The 16,257-nt window shown below is 65.0% G+C and overlaps 1 protein-coding gene across 1 annotated transcript; it reads left to right on the top strand.

Moving 5' to 3' along the window:
* The first annotated feature begins 362 nt into the window (after positions 1 to 362).
* On the top strand, positions 363 to 15,584 carry ARHGEF2 (Rho/Rac guanine nucleotide exchange factor 2). Its single transcript, XM_040088068.2, has 22 exons — positions 363 to 538; positions 4,662 to 4,812; positions 6,443 to 6,510; positions 6,908 to 6,971; positions 7,313 to 7,442; positions 7,542 to 7,651; positions 7,731 to 7,877; positions 8,835 to 9,085; positions 9,204 to 9,329; positions 10,192 to 10,309; positions 10,411 to 10,668; positions 11,620 to 11,696; positions 11,788 to 11,957; positions 12,150 to 12,217; positions 12,839 to 13,027; positions 13,154 to 13,267; positions 13,356 to 13,420; positions 13,574 to 13,615; positions 13,711 to 13,761; positions 14,328 to 14,720; positions 14,818 to 15,004; positions 15,113 to 15,584. The coding sequence occupies exons 1-22, from the start codon at positions 491 to 493 to the stop codon at positions 15,187 to 15,189; spliced, it is 2,904 nt and encodes a 967-aa protein (XP_039944002.1). The 5' UTR covers positions 363 to 490; the 3' UTR covers positions 15,190 to 15,584.
* Positions 15,585 to 16,257: the final 673 nt, after the last annotated feature.

Here is a 16,257-nt window from a genome sequence, read left to right as displayed (position 1 = left end):
ACGGATCCTTTGGGGTTTCTGGATTCCAGATCCCTCGGGATTTCTGCTCTGTGGCGGCCAGAGCTGGGCTGAGTCCCGACTCTGATCCCTTGGGATCCTTGGGAGCCGATCCCAGAGGATGGCGCGGCGCCGATCCCCGGGGAATGATGGTGATGATGATGATGATGATCCCGGGGGATGATGATGATCCCGGCCGGATCCCGGGGATTCCCGGCTGGATCCCGGGGACCCCGCTCGAACAAAGGCCCCGCGGGCAGCACGAGGCCGGGGGGCGGCGCGATCCGCCCCCGGTGGGGCGGGACCGAGAGGAACCGGGAGCCCCGGGAGGGACCGGGAAGGAGCCGAGAACGAACGGGGAGGGCACCGGGAGGGCACCGGGAAGCACCGGGAGGGCACCGGGAAGCACCGGGAGAGCACCGGGAGGCACCGGGAGAGCACCGGGAGGGAGCAGGGAGAGCACCGGGAGGGAGCCGGGAGCGCTCCCTGGATTATGTCCCGTATCGAGTCGCTGTCGCGAGTCAGGAGCGATCGCGCCAAGGTGGGTCCCGGGTCCCGGCCAGCGCAGCGCCCCCCGCCCCCGAGCGGGGTCCCCCCCCGTCCCAGCCCGTGCTGGGGCTGTGTGGGGGGCTCTCCACCACCCCGCTCCAGTTTTGGGGTCCCCCCTCACCCCGACTCGGGGGTTCTGCCCCGCCCCGCGCGGCCGCGGCGATTTGGGAGGGTTTTTTTTGGGGGGGGGGCAATGGGGGGGTCCCGATGGAAGCAGGCGGAGGGCGGGGAAGGGTCCAGACCCCCCCCAAAAACCGCTCCCGGTTGCGACTCGGGGGGTGCTGCTGGACCCCCTGCCCGCACCCCCTCACCCCCCGTGTGTCCCCCCAAACTTCTCCGCCGCCCCAAATCTCCCCCCCCCCCACATCCCCCCGACTCTTCCTCATCCTCCTTTCCGCCGCGGTGACGCGAGGATGAGGATGAGGAAGTCGCTTTGCCCCTCCTGCCGGGCGGGCGGGGCGGGGGGGGGGGGGGAACACGGACGCAGAGAAGTTTTTAGGGACCCCCCCCCCGCCCCGCACCCCAATTTTATCTCTCTCCGTAAAGACAAAAACCCGCCGGGGAAAGAGTTGGGAGAACGGGGAAACTGAGGCACGGGGCGCTCCCCGTGACCGGGAGCCCCGAGCATGTGGCAACGCCGGCGTGGCGAAACGCCCGGGGGGGCTCGGGGGGGCTTTGCGTGCTGGGGCGGGGCCGTGCTGGGGGGGCCAACAACGCTCTGTGACCCCCCCACCCCCGCCGGCATCTCGGGGCACCCCAAAATTTTTCCGGATTTTTTTTTGACGCCGGAGCCGCTCTTGGATGCGCTGAGTTGGGGCTGAGCCTTGAGGGCAGCGGGGGGAATTTTGGGGGTGCCCCCACCCCCCGGGGGGGGGTTTAGGGGAGGGTTTTGGGGGGGTTCTTGGCGGTTTTAGGGGTTCGGGGGCGGTTCTGTGGAAGGGGGAAGTGGTTCTCGATCCCCGCGCCGCCCGCGGGGGGAGGAAATTTGGGTTTTTTGGTTGTTTGTTTAAAGAAAGTTTCGTCCGAGATATTTTCGCCCCACCCAGGACCAGGGCGGGGGGGGTTCGGTGACCCCCAGGGGATCCCCAAAATCAGCGCGAGCCCCCCCTCGGCTGGGAGGGGACATTTGGGGGGACCCCCCCCACCTCCTCATTGCGGCTTTCCGGGGGGATCCCCACCTGCTTTGGGGGGGGGGGGGGGGCAGCAGCGCCTCCCCCTCCCCGTAACCCCCCCAAAAACACCACGGGGGGGGTCCCCTTAGCCCGGACCCCCCCAAAATCCGGGGGCTTCAAACCTCTGGGGGGGGCAAATTTGGGGGTCGAGGGGGGAAATTTGAGGGTTGAGAGGGGAAATTTGAGGGTTGAAATTTTGGGGTTGGGGGGTCTGGGGGTGTCACCCTCTGGGGTGTTTTTTTGGGGAGGGGGGAGGCGGTGCCGGGATCCCCCCGCCTTTCCCGTCCCGGCCCCGCGGGGTCTTTGTTGCCTCGGCTCCGGCTTTGTTCGCCGCCGGGGTGGGAGCAGAAATCCCAAAGAGAGGGGGGAGAGTCCCCAAAAAAAGGGGGAAGCCCCCCCCCAAAAAAAAAATAGGGGAGCGCTCATCCCCTTCAGCAACTCCGGTTGTTTTTTGGATTTTTTTTTTTTTTTTCCCTTTTTGGGAGGGGTTCAGCTCCATCCCGGCGGGATTTTAGGGTGGGGGCTCCCCCCTTTCACACCCTGAGCCCCCCCCCCCCCTCACGAGAGGATCTGAGCGCACCCCAAAAACTCCTCCCGAGCTCTGTTCCGGAACAGGAACCCGAAAAAAATCAAAAAAAAAAAAAGAAAAAAAATTCCCCCGGCTCTATTTAAAGCGCTGAAACTTCCTCCGCCCCCCCCCGCGTCCCCCCCCCGCGCCGCGCGGACTCGCGGGGACCCCGAAATTTCCCCCGCACGGAGCAGCCGCGTGTTCCCGACACCCCGGTTTGTCTGGGGGGGGCTTTGGGGGTGCCGGGGGGATTCTTTGCCTTGGGGGTTTTTTGGGGGGGGGCGCGGCCGCTGTTTCCCCCCCCCCACGCGGTTTTTTAGGGTTTGGTGACACCCCCCCCCCAAAAAAAACCTGCGGTGGGTCCCCCCCCAACCTTGCAGAGGGGTGAAAAAATGCGGGACCCCCCCCCCAAATTCTCACAGTGGTTTTTTTTTTGGGGGGGGGTTTCGCCGGTGGGAGAGACCCCACCGAGACCCCCGAGGGGGTTTTTTTTGAGGAGGGGGGTCTCGGTGGGGACCCCCAGATGGGGCGGGGGCCGGGGCGGGGGGGGGCAGGAAGCGATGGCGGCTCCCGCCTTTGTCTGGCGCGGTTCGGTTTCCTTCGGGGCGGGGGGGGCCCAAAATGGGGGAAAAAACCGGAGAAATGGTAAAAGAGAAAAGCGGAGGGGGAAAAAGGGAAGAAAAGTCGGGGGGGGGGAAAAAAAAAGGAAAAAAGGTTCAGAGAAAGAAAAAGAAAATAGAGAGAAAAAGTGTGGAGGGGGGGGGAAAAGAAAATAAGATGTAAAAAAGGGGGGAATAAAGAGCGGGAAAGAAAGGGAAATCGGTTTGGAAGATAAATGCAGTAAAAAGGGGGAAATGAGGATAAAAAGGGGGGAAACGGTAAAAAAAGGGGGAAACGGTAAAAAAAGGGGGAAACGGTAAAAAAAGGGGGGAAACAGTAAAAAAATGGGGGATGGATAAAAGAGGAGAGAAAATCGGGGGAGGAAAGGGAAAGGAAAGATAAAGGAAAGAAAGTGGAGGGAAGGAAAGGTGAAAAAAATATAGGGGAGAAAAGGGAAAAAAGAATAAAGGGGAAGCGAAGAAAAAAAAAAGAAAAAATAAAGAAAAAGAGAGGAAAGCGGATAAAGGGAGGAGAAAAAAAAAGAGAGAAAAAGAAAGAAAATAAATAAAAGAACAACAACAAAAAAAAGGGGACGAAAAGAAAAGAAAACCAAACAAAACCGGCGGAGCAAAGAGAGGAGGGGGGGGAAGGAAAAAAAAAAAAAAGAAATCAAAGGAAAACAAACAAGCGGGCGGGAACAATCGCGCGCGGGGCGGATGTCGCGGCCGATGTCGCGGCCGATGTCGCGGCCGATGTCGCCGCCGATGTCGCGGCCGATGTCGCGGCCAGAGGCGCCCGGGGAGGGGTCGGGGGGGGTCCGGGATGTGCTGCTGCTCCTGCGCCCCGTTCCCGGCGGACCGGGAGGCGGAGAGACCCCCGAGCCCCGAGCGGGTGAGACCCCCGAGCCCCCCGGGGTGACCCTGGGGTCCCACTCGGGGGGGTCCCGCTCCTCTCCCTGGGGTCCCCCCGTTCTTCCTCCCCTCCTCTCCCTCTCCTCGGGGGTCTCTCAGCTTCTCCCCCGCTCTCGGGGGGGGGTCAGGAGCAGGGAATGAACACCGGGACCCCCCTTTGGGCCTTGGGAAGGGGAACTGGGGGGGGTCCCGGAGCGCCGCCGTTTTTGGGGGGCTGTTGCTCGGGGGCGCCCCGGGCTCAGCCGCGGTGCCAGGCGCGGCCGGGATGGCCGGGGGGGGACACGGGGGGGGCACAAAGAGCTCTCTGTGCCCGTGGCCAGCGCGGCGACACTCGGGGTGACACCACCTCGCTCCCCTTTTTCCGTGCGGGAAACCCAAAACCCCCAAAACCCCCAAAACCCCCAAACCCGCGGGGGCTCAGCCGGTTACCGACCCCCCTCTTTTTTTTTTTTTTTTTTAGGGGGTGGGGGAAAAAAAAGCTCAAACCCCTCAATTCGCCTAAAAATAAAGGGTTGGGGGGTGCAAGATGATGTCCCCAAGCCCCCCCCCCCCTCCTCCATGGGGCAGCGTCACCCCCCGGCTGCGCCCCCGCACCCCGTCCCCATTGGGCAGGGAAGGGGAGGAGGAGTGGGGGGAATCTCTGGATCTCTCCCCGCAGCCTCCGGTTGCCTTGGAGACGGGATGCTGGGAAGCGGGAGCCAGCGCAGGGAGCTCCGGGCTCTCTCCCCTTGCTCCGGGCTCCCCTCGGGCTCCCCGCAGCTCCCCCGGCCCCCCGCGGCCATGAGCAGGGCGCCCCGAGGAGCTGCGGCGGCCCGGCCTCGCTGCCGCAGCCCCGTCAGGCGCCCGGTGCCGCTCTCCGGGCAGGGCAAAGACAAGGAGAGGATGAAGGAAGGGAAGGAGAAGGACGCTCGTTACACCAACGGACACCTCTTCACCACCATCTCCGTGTCCGGCATGACCATGTGCTTCGCCTGCAACAAGAGCATCACGGCCAAGGAAGCGCTCGTGTGTCCCAGTGAGTGCCCGGGGGGGAGCCGGGAGGGATCCGGGGGGGATGTTCCAGCGGGATGCGCCAGGAGGGATGTGCCAGGGCAGCGTTGGCACGGCGGCACTGCCGGGGTGCCTTTGCTGCGGTGGTTTTTCCGGAGTGGGGTTGCCAGGGTGGCTCTGCCGCAGTGGGGGTTGTTTTTTTGGGAGGGGGGGGTGGAGGTTGGCTGCTCTGGGGTGTCTTTTCCATCGTGGTTTTGGCAGGGTGGAAGGGCTGGGGTCGATGTGATGGGGTGGCTTTGCCAGGGTGGCGTTTCCATCCTGTTTTTTCCAGGATGGCTTTGCCAGGGCGGAATTGCCAGGGTAGAATTGCCAAGGTGGATTTGCCAGGGTGGCTTTGCCAGGGGTGGCTTTTCTTCGTGGTTTTGCCAGGATTGTTTTGCCAGGGTGGCTTTGCCAGTGTGGATTTGCCAGTGTGAATTTGCCAGGGGTGGCTTTTCCTTCGTGATTTTTCCAGGATGGCTTTGCCAGGGTGGATTTACCAGGGCAGAATTGCCAGGGTAGAATTGCCAAGGTGAATTTGCCAGGGGTGGCTTTTCCTTCGTGGTTTTTCCAGGATTGTTTTGCCAGGGCCGGATTTGCCAGGCCAGAATTGCCAGGGTACCTTTTCCAGAACGAAATTCCCGGGGTGGCTTTGCCGCAGTGGGGCTTTGCCAAGGGTGGCTTTGCCGGAATGGAATTGCCAGGATGGATTTTCTGGGGTGGCTTCCTCACGGCGGCTTTGCCAGGGTCACATTCCTGTGGTGGCTTTGCCAGGGTGACATTTCTGTGGCAGCTTTGCCAGGGTCACATTTCTGGGGTGGCTTTGCCAGGGTCACATTTCTGGGGTGGCTTTGCCAGGGTCACTTTTCTGTGGCGGCTTTGCCAGGGTCACTTTTCTGTGGCAGCTTTGCCAGGGTCACATTCCTGTGGTGGCTTTGCCAGGGTCACTTTTCTTTGGTGGCTTTGCCAGGGTGACATTTCTGTGGTGGCTTTGCCAGGGTGACATTTCTTTGGCGGCTTTGCCAGGGTCACTTTTCTCTGGTGGCTTTGCCGCAGTGACTTTTCCAGGGCGGCTTTTCCCGGGGTGTCTTTTCCATGGCGCCTTTTGCCGGGGTGGCTTTGCCGCAGTGGCTTTGCTGAGGAGTCTTTTTTTGGGATGACTTTTTTTGGGGTGGCTTTGCTGGGGCGGGATTGCTGGGGTGGCTTCGCCAGCTTGGATTTGCCGCAGCGGCTTTTTTTTTGGGACGGCTTTTTCGGGGTGGCCTCTCCAAGGATGACTGTGCCACGGCGGCTTCTCCGAGACGGTTTTTCCGCGTGGGCCCGTTCCCAGAGCCCGGATCCTCCCGGGTTTGTGTCCTGGAGAAGGAGATGGTTTCTCCACCGTGGCACATCCTGGTGTTGGTGGCCCTGAGCTGGCGTCGGTGGCCCCGGCTGTGGCGCGGTGCCCTCGGCCTCGGGGCAGCTGTTCCCTGGCAGCTGCAGCTCCGTGCGATCCGCACCCGGCCGCATTCCCGCCCCAGCTGCTCCCGTCAGCGCCCGGGGGAGGACGGGTGGCAGGAGGGTGGCAGGAGGGTCCCCGTGTCCCCTCCGTCACCTCCCCGTGTCCCCCCACACAGCCTGCAACGTCACCATCCACAACCGCTGCAAGGACACCCTGCCCAACTGCACCAAGGTGAAGCAGAAGGTGAGCGCGGGGGGCGAGGGATCCGGGGGGATGAGGGATCTGAGGGGGATGAGAAACCTGGGGGGGATGAGAAATCTGGGGGGATGAGGGACCCAGGAGAATGAGGGATCCGGGGGGATGAGGGATCTGAGGGGGATGAGGGATCTGAAGGCATGAGGGATCTGGGGAAATGAGGGATCTGAAGGAATGAGGGATCTGAAGGACTGAGGGATCCAGGGGAGGATGAGTGATCCAGGGGGATGAGGGATCTGAGGGGGATGAGGGATCCAGGGGGGGATGAGGGATCTGGGGAAATAAGGGATCTGAAGGACTGAGGGATCCAGGGGAGGATGAAGGATCCAGGGGGATGCGGGGATCGGGGACACGCGGGGACAGTGACGTTTCCGCTCCCCCGCAGCAGCAGAAGGCGGCGCTGCTGAAGAACAGCTCAGCCCTGCAGTCGGTGTCCCTGCGCAACAAGAGTGAGCGGGGGAGGCTTCCCTTCCCTTCCCTTCCCTTCCCTTCCCTTCCCTTCCCTTCCCTTCCCTTCCCTTCCCTTCCCTTCCCTTCCCTTCCCTTCCCTTCCCTTCCCTTCCCTTCCCTTCCCTTCCCTTCCCTTCCCTTCCCTTCCCTTCCCTTCCCTTCCCTTCCCTTCCCTTCCCTTCCCTTCCCTTCCCTTCCCTTCCCTTCCCTTCCCTTCCCTCCCCTCCCCTCCCCTCCCCTCCCCTCCCCTCCCCTCCCCTCCCCTCCCCTCGGTCCCTGCACAGCCCGGGGGGTGCCGGGGGGGGTCCCAGCGCCGACCCCCCGCTGCCCCCCACCCCAGATGCCATCCGGGAGCGCCCCAATTCCGCCATTTATCCCTCGGAGAGCTTCCGGCAGACGCTGCTGGGGCCCCGCCGCGGCCGCCCCTCCTTGTCCCTGTCCAAGAGCGTCTCCACCACCAACATCTCGGGGTAAGGGCGGGGAACCGGGGACTGGGGGGGTGGGACACACACAGGGGGGACCCGGGGGCGTCACCGGCGTCCCCACCGTGTCCCCGCGCCGTCCCCCAGGACGTTCAACGACGATTCCCCGCTGGGCATCCGGCGGATCCTGTCCCAGTCCACGGACTCCCTCAACATGCGCAACCGGACGCTCTCCGTGGAGTCGCTGATCGACGAAGGTGGGGGGGACGCGGCGGGGAGGGGACGGGGATGGGGGGCGCGGGGGGCTCCCGTGTCCCACCGGGGTGTCACCTGCAGGCCCGGACGTCATCCTGAGCCAGCTGCTGAGCGACCTGGAGGCGGACGGGAAGGAGTTCGAGGCGGATTCCTGGAGCCTGGCGGTGGATAACAGCTTCCTGCAGCAGCACCGCATGGACGTCATGAAGCGGCAGGACGTCATCTACGGTGAGGGGACGTGGGGACGCGGGGACGGGGCAGGGAGGAGGGCACAGGGGATGTGAGGGTGGGAGAGGGGCACGGGGATGGGGGACGTGGGACGGGACAGGGGCGCGGGAAGCGGGAATGGGGACGCAGGGACAGGATGGAGGATGCGGGGATGGGGATGGAGTCACGGGGACACAGGGCCAGGCTGGGTGGCTGTGTCGGGGTTCTGTCCCCTCTGTGCTGTCCCTGTCCCTGCCTCTGTCCCCTCTGTCCCTGTCCCCATCCCTGTCCCCTCTGTGCTGTCCCTGGGGGGGCTGTCCCTGTCCCCTCTGCGCTGTGCCTGTCCATATCCATGTCCCTGTCCCTGTCCCTCTCCCTGTCCCTGTCCCTGTCCCTGTCCTTGTCCCTGTCCCTGTCCCTGTCCCTGTCCCCTCTGTGCTGTCCCTGTCCCTGTCCCTGTCCCTGTCCCTGTCCCTGTCCCCATCCCTATCCCCTCTGTCCCTGTCCCTGTCCCCTCTGTCCCTGTCCCTGTCCCTGTCCCTGTCCCCATCCCTGTCCCCTCTGCCCCTCTCCCTGTCCCCATCCCTCTGTCCCTGTCCCCTCTGTCCCCGTCCCTCTGTCCCTGTCCCTGTCCCCATCCCTGTCCCCTCTGCCCCTCTCCCTGTCCCCATCCCTCTGTCCCTGTCCCCTCTGTCCCTGTCCCTGTCCCCATCCCTCTGTCCCTGTCCCCTCTGTCCCTGTCCCCGTCCCTCTGTCCCTGTCCCCTCTGTCCCTGTCCCTGTCCCTGTCCCCGTCCCTCTGTCCCTGTCCCCTCTGTCCCTGTCCCCGTCCCTCTGTCCCTGTCCCCTCTGTCCCTGTCCCCGTCCCTCTGTCCCCGTCCCTCTGTCCCCGTCCCCTGTCCCTGTCCCCTCTGTCCCCGTCCCCCTGTCCCCTCTGTGCCATCCCCGTGCCCGCCGTGACGGCGCCGTGCCCCGGCAGAGCTGATGCAGACGGAGCTGCACCACGTGCGGACGCTGAAGATCATGGGCGCGCTGTTCCGCAAGGCCATGCTGGAGGAGCTGCAGCTGGACCCCGGCACCGTGCAGCGCATCTTCCCCTGCCTCGACGAGCTCAGCCACATCCACCAGCGCTTCCTGGCCCAGCTCCTGGAGCGGCGCCGCGAGTCGCTGGCCCAGGACAGCAACAAGAACTTCGTCATCGACCGCCTCGGCGACATCCTCGTCACCCAGGTGGGCTTGAGGGGATGGGGGGTACGGGTTTGGGGGAGACCCGGGACGCTTTGGGGCGCGGACGGCGGAAGGGGGAGGACGCGCTCACCCATGTCCCCTCGTCGTTCCCGCCGCCAAGTTCTCGGGCCCGAGCGCGGAGCAGCTGCGCAAAGCCTACGCCGAGTTCTGCAGCAAGCACACCAAGGCGCTCAAGGAGTACAAGGACCTGCTGGCCCGGGACAAGCGCTTCCAGCAGTTCATCCGGGTGGGCTCCGCGGGGACCCCGGGCTGGGGAGGGGGTCTGCATCCTGTGCAGAGACCCCCAGGGTGGGGATTGGGGTCTGCAGCCTCTACAGAGACCCCCGGGCTGGGGAGGGGGGTCTGCATCCCCTGCAGAGACCCCTGGGGTGGGGATTGGGGTCTGCATCCTGTGCAGAGACCCCTGGGCTGGGGAGGGGGGTCTGCATCCTCTGCAGAGACCCCCGGGCTGGGGAGGGGGGTCTGCATCCTGTACAGAGACCCCTGGGCTGGGGAGGGGGGTCTGCATCCTCTGCAGAGACCCCTGGGGTGGGGAGGGGGGTCTGCATCCTCTACAGAGACCCCCGGGCTGGGGAGGGGGGTCTGCATCCTCTGCAGAGACCCCCGGGCTGGGGAGGGGGGTCTGCATCCCCTGCAGAGACCCCTGGGGTGGGGAGGGGGGTCTGCATCCTCTACAGAGACCCCCGGGCTGGGGAGGGGGGTCTGCATCCTCTGCAGAGACCCCCGGGCTGGGGAGGGGGGTCTGCATCCTGGGCAGAGACCCCCGGGCTGGGGAGGGGGGTCTGCATCCCCTGCAGAGACCCCTGGGGTGGGGATTGGGGTCTGCATCCTCTACAGAGACCCCCGGGCTGGGGACTGGGGTCTCCATCCCCTGCAGAGACCCCCGGGCTGGGGATCGGGGTCCTCCTGCACATTCCAGCCTTCGTGCCCCGGTGGAAAACCCAACTCCGTGCCTCAGTTTCCCCAACTCGCGTCCCTCCCTCACTGAGCTCCGGGCTGGGGGCGACACCGATACCGGGGGGGGGGTGGTCTCTGCTTTTTGGGGGTCCCGCTGACGGCTCGTGCCCCCCCCCCCGCTCTCCCCGCAGCGGGTGACGCGCTCCCCGCTCCTCCGCCGCCACGGCGTCCCCGAGTGCATCCTGCTGGTGACGCAGCGCATCACCAAGTACCCGGTGCTCATCGAGCGCATCCTCAAGAACTCCAAAGGTACCGGGGGCTGGAAACGGGGCCGGAACCCGGAGCTTTGCCGGGGGGTGGGAGCCCCCCGAAATTCCACCTTCCCGTCCCCCCCCGCCCCGTTCTCGCAGACAACGAGGGCGACTGCGCCGATCTGTCGCGGGCGCTGCGGCTGGTGAAGGAGCTGCTCTCGGCCGTGGACGAGGAGGTTCACGCCTGGGAGCTCCGCGGGCGCCTCTGGGACGTTTTCCGGCGCGTGGATCCCCGCGCCAAGGTGCCGCTGCTGTGGGACAGCCGCTCCGGCGCTTTCGGCAGGGACGAGCTGCTCCGCAGGAAGCTGGTGCACAGCGGCGGGATGCTCTGGAAAACGGCGGCCGGGCGCTTCAAAGGTGGGGAGAGTCCGGGGCTGGGGGGGAAAAAAGGGGATTGGGGATGCTGGGAGGAGCTGGGGTGGTTCCTGAGAGACAGGGGAAGGGGTTTGGCTGATCCCCAATTCTCCACGGCTGGATTTGGGGTCAGCCTTGGGACTCTGGGGGGCTCAGAAGGTGAAAAAGGGGATTTGGGATACTGGGGTGGTTCCCAAGAAACAGGGGAAGAGTTTTGGCTGATCTCCTCTTCTCCACGGCTGGATTTGGGGTCATCCCTGGGACTTTGGGGGGGTTCAGAGGGTGAAAAAGGGGATTTGGGATACTGGGGTGGTTCCCGAGAGACAGGCGAAGGGGTTTGGCAGATTCCCTCTTCTCCGTGACAGAATTTGGGGTCAACCCTGGGACTCTGGGGGGCTCAGAGGGTGAAAAAGGGGATTTGGGATACTGGGGTGGTTCCTGAGAGACAGGGGAAGGGGTTTGGCTGATCCCCAATTCTCCACGGCTGGATTTGGGGACAGCCCTGGGACTTTGGGGGGCTCAGAGGGTGAAAAAGAGGAATTGGGGGGAGCTGTCATGGAATGGGGTTCACAAGATACAGGGGAAGAGTGCTGGCTGTTCCCCTCTTCTCTGTGACTGAATTTGGGGTCAGCCTTGGGACTTTGGGGGGGCTCAGAGGGTGAAAAAGAGGATTTGGGATACTGGCGGGGTTCCCGAGAGACAGGGGAAGGGGTTTGGCGGATCCTCTCTTCTCCATGACTGAATTTGGGGACAGCCTTGGGACTTTGGGGGGCTCAGAGGGTGAAAAAAGGGAACTGGGGGAAGCTGTGGTGGAATGGGGTTCCCGAGAAACAGGGGAAGGGTTTTGGCAGATCCCCTCTTCTCCGTGGCTGGATTTGGGGTCAGCCCTGGGACTCGGGGGGGGTCTCAGTGGCTGAACCCCCCCCACCCCTCACTCCCCCCGGCTCACCCCAGACGTCCTGGTGCTGCTGATGACGGACGTGCTGGTGTTCCTGCAAGAGAAGGACCAGAAATACACCTTCCCCATGCTGGTGAGCTGCTCGCCCTCCTCATCCCCGCCCTCCCCGCGGCTCCGGGCCGGCGTTTCCCCCGCTCCCACCGCTCCCCGATCGATCCCCGCAGGACAAGCCAGCCGTCATCTCCCTGCAAAACCTGATCGTGAGGGACATCGCCAACCAGGAGAAGGGCATGTTCCTGATCAGCGCCGCCCCGCCCGAGATGTACGAGGTGCACGCGGCCTCCCGGGACGACCGCAACCACTGGATGAAGGTCATCCAGCAGGCCGTCAGCCTGTGAGTGCCCCCGGGGGGCTTGGGGGGCCGCTGGGAACCCCCCGGGATGGGTTTGGGAATGGCTGGGAGTCGCTGGGGAGCGTGGATCTGGGGGGGGAAAGGGAAAGGGAAAGGGGATGGGTGTGGGGTGATGGGGATGGGGATGGGGATGGGGGGTCCTGGCTCTGAGCCCCCCCATCCCGGCCCTCCCAGCTGTCCAAGCCGCCAGGATTTTCCGCTGATTGAGACGGAGACGGAAGCGTCCTTGAGGAAGCTGAAAGGTGGGGGGCCCATCCCTGTTCCTGCCATCCCATGATCCCATCATCCCATCCCTGTTCCTGCCATCGCATGATCCCATCATCCCATCCCTGTTCCTGCCATCCCATGATCCCATCATCCCATCCCTGTTCCTGCCATCCCATTATCCCATCATCCCATCCCTGTTCCTGCCATCCCATGATCCCATCCCATCCCTGTTCCTGCCATCCCATGATCCCATCCCATCCCTGTTCCTGCCATCCCATGATCCCATCCCATCCCTGTTCCTGCCATCCCATTATCCCATCATCCCATCCCTGTTCCTGCCATCCCATGATCCCATGATCCCATCCCTGTTCCTGCCATCCCATCATCCCAGCCCATCCTTGTTCCTGCTATCCCATGATCCCATCCCACCCATTGATCCCATCCCACCCCATCCCGTTATCCCATTATCCCATCCCTGTCCCTGCCATCCCATCCCATCATCCCATCCCATGATCCCATCCCATCCCAATATCCCAATATCCCAATAACCCAATATCCCATTATCCCACGCCATCCCATGATCCCATGATCCCATCCCACGATCCCACGATCCCACTCTCACCCCGTCACCCCGATTCCCGCCGCCCCCTCTCCAGAGCGGATGGAGCAGCAGGACCGTCAGATCGCGGCGCTGCTGGAGGACAAGGTCGGGATCTTTGCCGACATGCTGGCGCTGGGCAGCGGCTGCTCCGAGCCCCCCGCAGCCCCCCGCGGGACCCCCTTCCCTGGGGACCCCTCCCGGGGCCCCCGCGGGGACGCGCTGCTGCACGACGCCATCCGCGAAGGTACGGGGGGGTTTGGGATGCTCTGGGAGGCTCCAGGACGGGGAAACTGAGGCAGGGCTTGGGGAAACTGAGGCAGGGCCCCCCTCACGTGGGAAGCGGGGGGCTCACGCCGCCCTTGCCCCGCAGTGGAGTGCCTGAAGGAGATTTTCACGGGATGCACCCGGGATCGGGACCAGAACCAGAACCAGAACCAGAACAACCCCCCCGAGGCCGAGAGCTGCCCCAGCCCCAGCGCCAGCAGTAAGGGGGGACGGGGAGGGAGGGGGGTGCTGGTTTTGGGGGGACCCCCCCGGGACCCCCTCGGGGCTCACCCGGCCTCCCCCTGCAGACGGCGACTCCGGCAGCGTCAACGGCTCCTTGGAATTCCGGGCGGATCCGGACGCTGGGCAGAGGGTGAGCTGGGGAGGGGGCACGGGGTGGGGGGGACAGCTGGGGAGGGGGCACGGGGTGGGGGGGACAGCTGGGGAGGGGACACGGGGTGGGGGGACAGCTGGGGACCCCCAGCCCGCGCTGGGTCCCTCGGTGTCACCGCGCTCTTCTCGGCAGGACGGGAACGGGAACCAGGTCCCGCCGAGGGGATCCCAGGAGGTGAGGAGAGGGGTTTTGGGGTGTGGGGTGGTGCCTCAGTGTCCCCCCGGTGCGGCACTCGGGGTTCACCCCCCGCCGCCCTCCAATCCCTGCAGGAGATCAACCAGCGCCTGGTGAACCTGTACGGGCTCCTGCTGCGGCTCCAGGTGGGACGGGGAGGGGGGACCAGGGGCTGCCCCCTGCCCAAATCCCTTCCCTGTCCCCTTTCTCCCCCTTTGTCCCATTCCCCTCTTTCTTCTCATCCCCTCCGGAGCTCTCCTTGCCCCCTGTTCCCCCTTTTCCTGCCCCATTCCCTCTTTCCCTCTGTTCCCTCTTTGCCCCCCGTTCCTTCTTTGCCCCTATTCCCCCCTTTTTTCCCCCCATTCCTTCTTTCCCCCCGTTCCCTCTTTTCCCCCGTTCCCTCTTTGCCTCACATTTCCTTCTTTGCCCCTATTCCCCGCTTTTTTCCCCTCATTCCTTCTTTCCCCCTGTTCCCTTTTTTTCCCCCCATTCCCTTTTTCCCCCTGTTCCCTCTTTGCCCCTATTCCCCCTCTGTCCCCCTCATTCCTTCTTTCCCCGTTCCTTTTTTTCCCCCCATTCCCTCTTTGCTCCCATTCCCTCTTTGACCCTATCCCCCCTCTTTTCCCCTCATTCCTTCTTTCCCCCCCCGTTCCCTCTTTCCCCCCATTCCCCCCTTTCCCCCCACATCCCCCTGACCCCGCTGCCCCCGCAGGTCCAGCTGACCCACCAGGAGGTTCTGCTGGAGCTGCAGCTTCCGGAGGGGCTGCAGCGGCCGCGGCCCCGCCGGGGCTCCCAGCCGGCCGTGCCGGTGACCGGCGGAGCCGAGCCGAGCCCCGGCGCCGAGCTGGCGCTGCTGCAGCGGCAGCACGGGCTGGTGCAGGAGGAGCTGAGCCGCTGCCGCCAGCTGTGCCAGGAGCGGGCGCAGGAGGCGGCGGCGCTGGAGTCGAGGCTGCGGGACAGCGAACGGGAGCGATCCCGGCTGGAGCGGGAGCTGCAGGAGGCTCGCGGGGCACCGGCGGCGCCGCGGGGCCGGAGAGCGGCGGAGCCCCGCCGCCGGAGCCTCCCGGCCGGGGACGCGCTGTACCTGAGCTTCAACCCCCCGCAGGTGGGCTCGGGGTCGTGAGTGGGGCTTGGGGCGGCGGGGGGGAGAATTCGGGGCTGACCCCCAGACCCCTCCCCTCACCTCTGTTCCCACCCGGCAGCTGAGCCACGGCGGCTCCCCCGTCACCTTCCAGTACCAAGCCCCCGCCTTCCCCGGCCCCCGGGACGAGCTGGAGTTCCGGGGCGCCGACCCCGAGCGGCTGCGGGAGGGCGAGGACACCCTGGAGGTGCTCCTGGAGGAGCAGGGGGGCTTGGGCAGCCGCCACTCCCCCCCCGCCAGCCCCCGAGGTCAGTGCCCGTTTTGGGGATCCCCCCTTGGCGGGGGGGTTAATTTGGGGGGGGGTTCAGGAGTTAACCTGGAGGGTTTGGGGTTGGTTGTTTTTTTTTTTCCCGTAGATTACCCGAGGATGCAGGATATTCCCGAGGAGGCGGAGAACAGCCAGGAGCTGAAGGAGGGCGACGGGGACAGTTAGGGACCCCCGCAGCCCCCCCCAGCACCCCACGATTCCCGAACCCCCCTCCCCGGGACACGCCGGGGGTTGGATGCGGCTGTGGGGAGCGTTGGGAAAAGCGGGATGGGGACGCTGCTATTCCCACGGGAGCCTTATGGGAACCGGGAGGGGGGGGGTCCGGTGGCCCCCTCCCCTACTCCAACCCCGGGGGGGGGTTTCGGGGGTGACATCCTCCTCTTCCTGCTGGGATTTATTTATTTATTTGGATGTTTTGGGGTGCGGGAGGCGCCCCGGGGTGGGAGAGGGAGGGGGGAAACCTCCCGCTCCTGGGTCAGCGGTGACAGTGACACCCCCCCACACACACACACACCCCCTCCCCAAATCCCCCAAATGTCAGTGGAGGGGGCTCCCCAAGGGTGGGGCGGGGAGGGTGGGGGTCCCTGCGGATTAACTGTAAAAACAAATGAGGAAAAAAAAAAAAAAAAAGAAAAAAAAAGGAAAGAAAAATATAAAACCCAAAAATTTGGAAAATCGTTTAAAATGAAGAGTTTGGAGCCAAAATTAAAGGCGGGGGGTGGGCGCTGAGGGAGGCACGGACCAGCCGGGGTGGTGGGGGGGGGGGTCATCAGTGCAGTGAGTGTGGGGGTCTCGGCCGGGGGGGTCTCGGCCGGGTTTGGGGCGATGGGGCCGGGTTTGGGGCGCACCTGTGGGGCGGGGCCGCTCCCGGGGCGGGGCCGGGGCCGCGGGGCCGGGTGCGGGACCGGGCGGAGGACGCGGCCCCGGATCAGCGCTCCCGGGGTCCCGCGGTGAGGAGGGGGTCGGGAGGGGCCGGGGGTCTGGAAACCCCCGCGGAGGGGGGGCCGGGGGGTCCCGGCCATGAAGAGAATGTTCTCCTGCTCCAGCTCGCAAGTGACGGTGAGTGCCGGGAGGGAGCTGGGGGCCCGATCCGGATCCCGATCCCGATCCCAGCTCACTGCCAGCTGCCGTCCCAGTCCCGCTCCCAATCCTGATCCCAATCCTGATCCCAATCCTGATCCCAATCCCGATCCCAATCCCGATCCCGATCCCAGCCCGCTGCCAGCTGCAATC

This window comes from Hirundo rustica, chromosome 29 (assembly GCF_015227805.2).
Source record: "Hirundo rustica isolate bHirRus1 chromosome 29, bHirRus1.pri.v3, whole genome shotgun sequence".
Classification (NCBI taxonomy): domain Eukaryota; kingdom Metazoa; phylum Chordata; class Aves; order Passeriformes; family Hirundinidae; genus Hirundo; species Hirundo rustica.
Note: the sequence above shows the minus strand (reverse complement) of the source record. Positions and strands in the feature narration are given on the sequence as shown.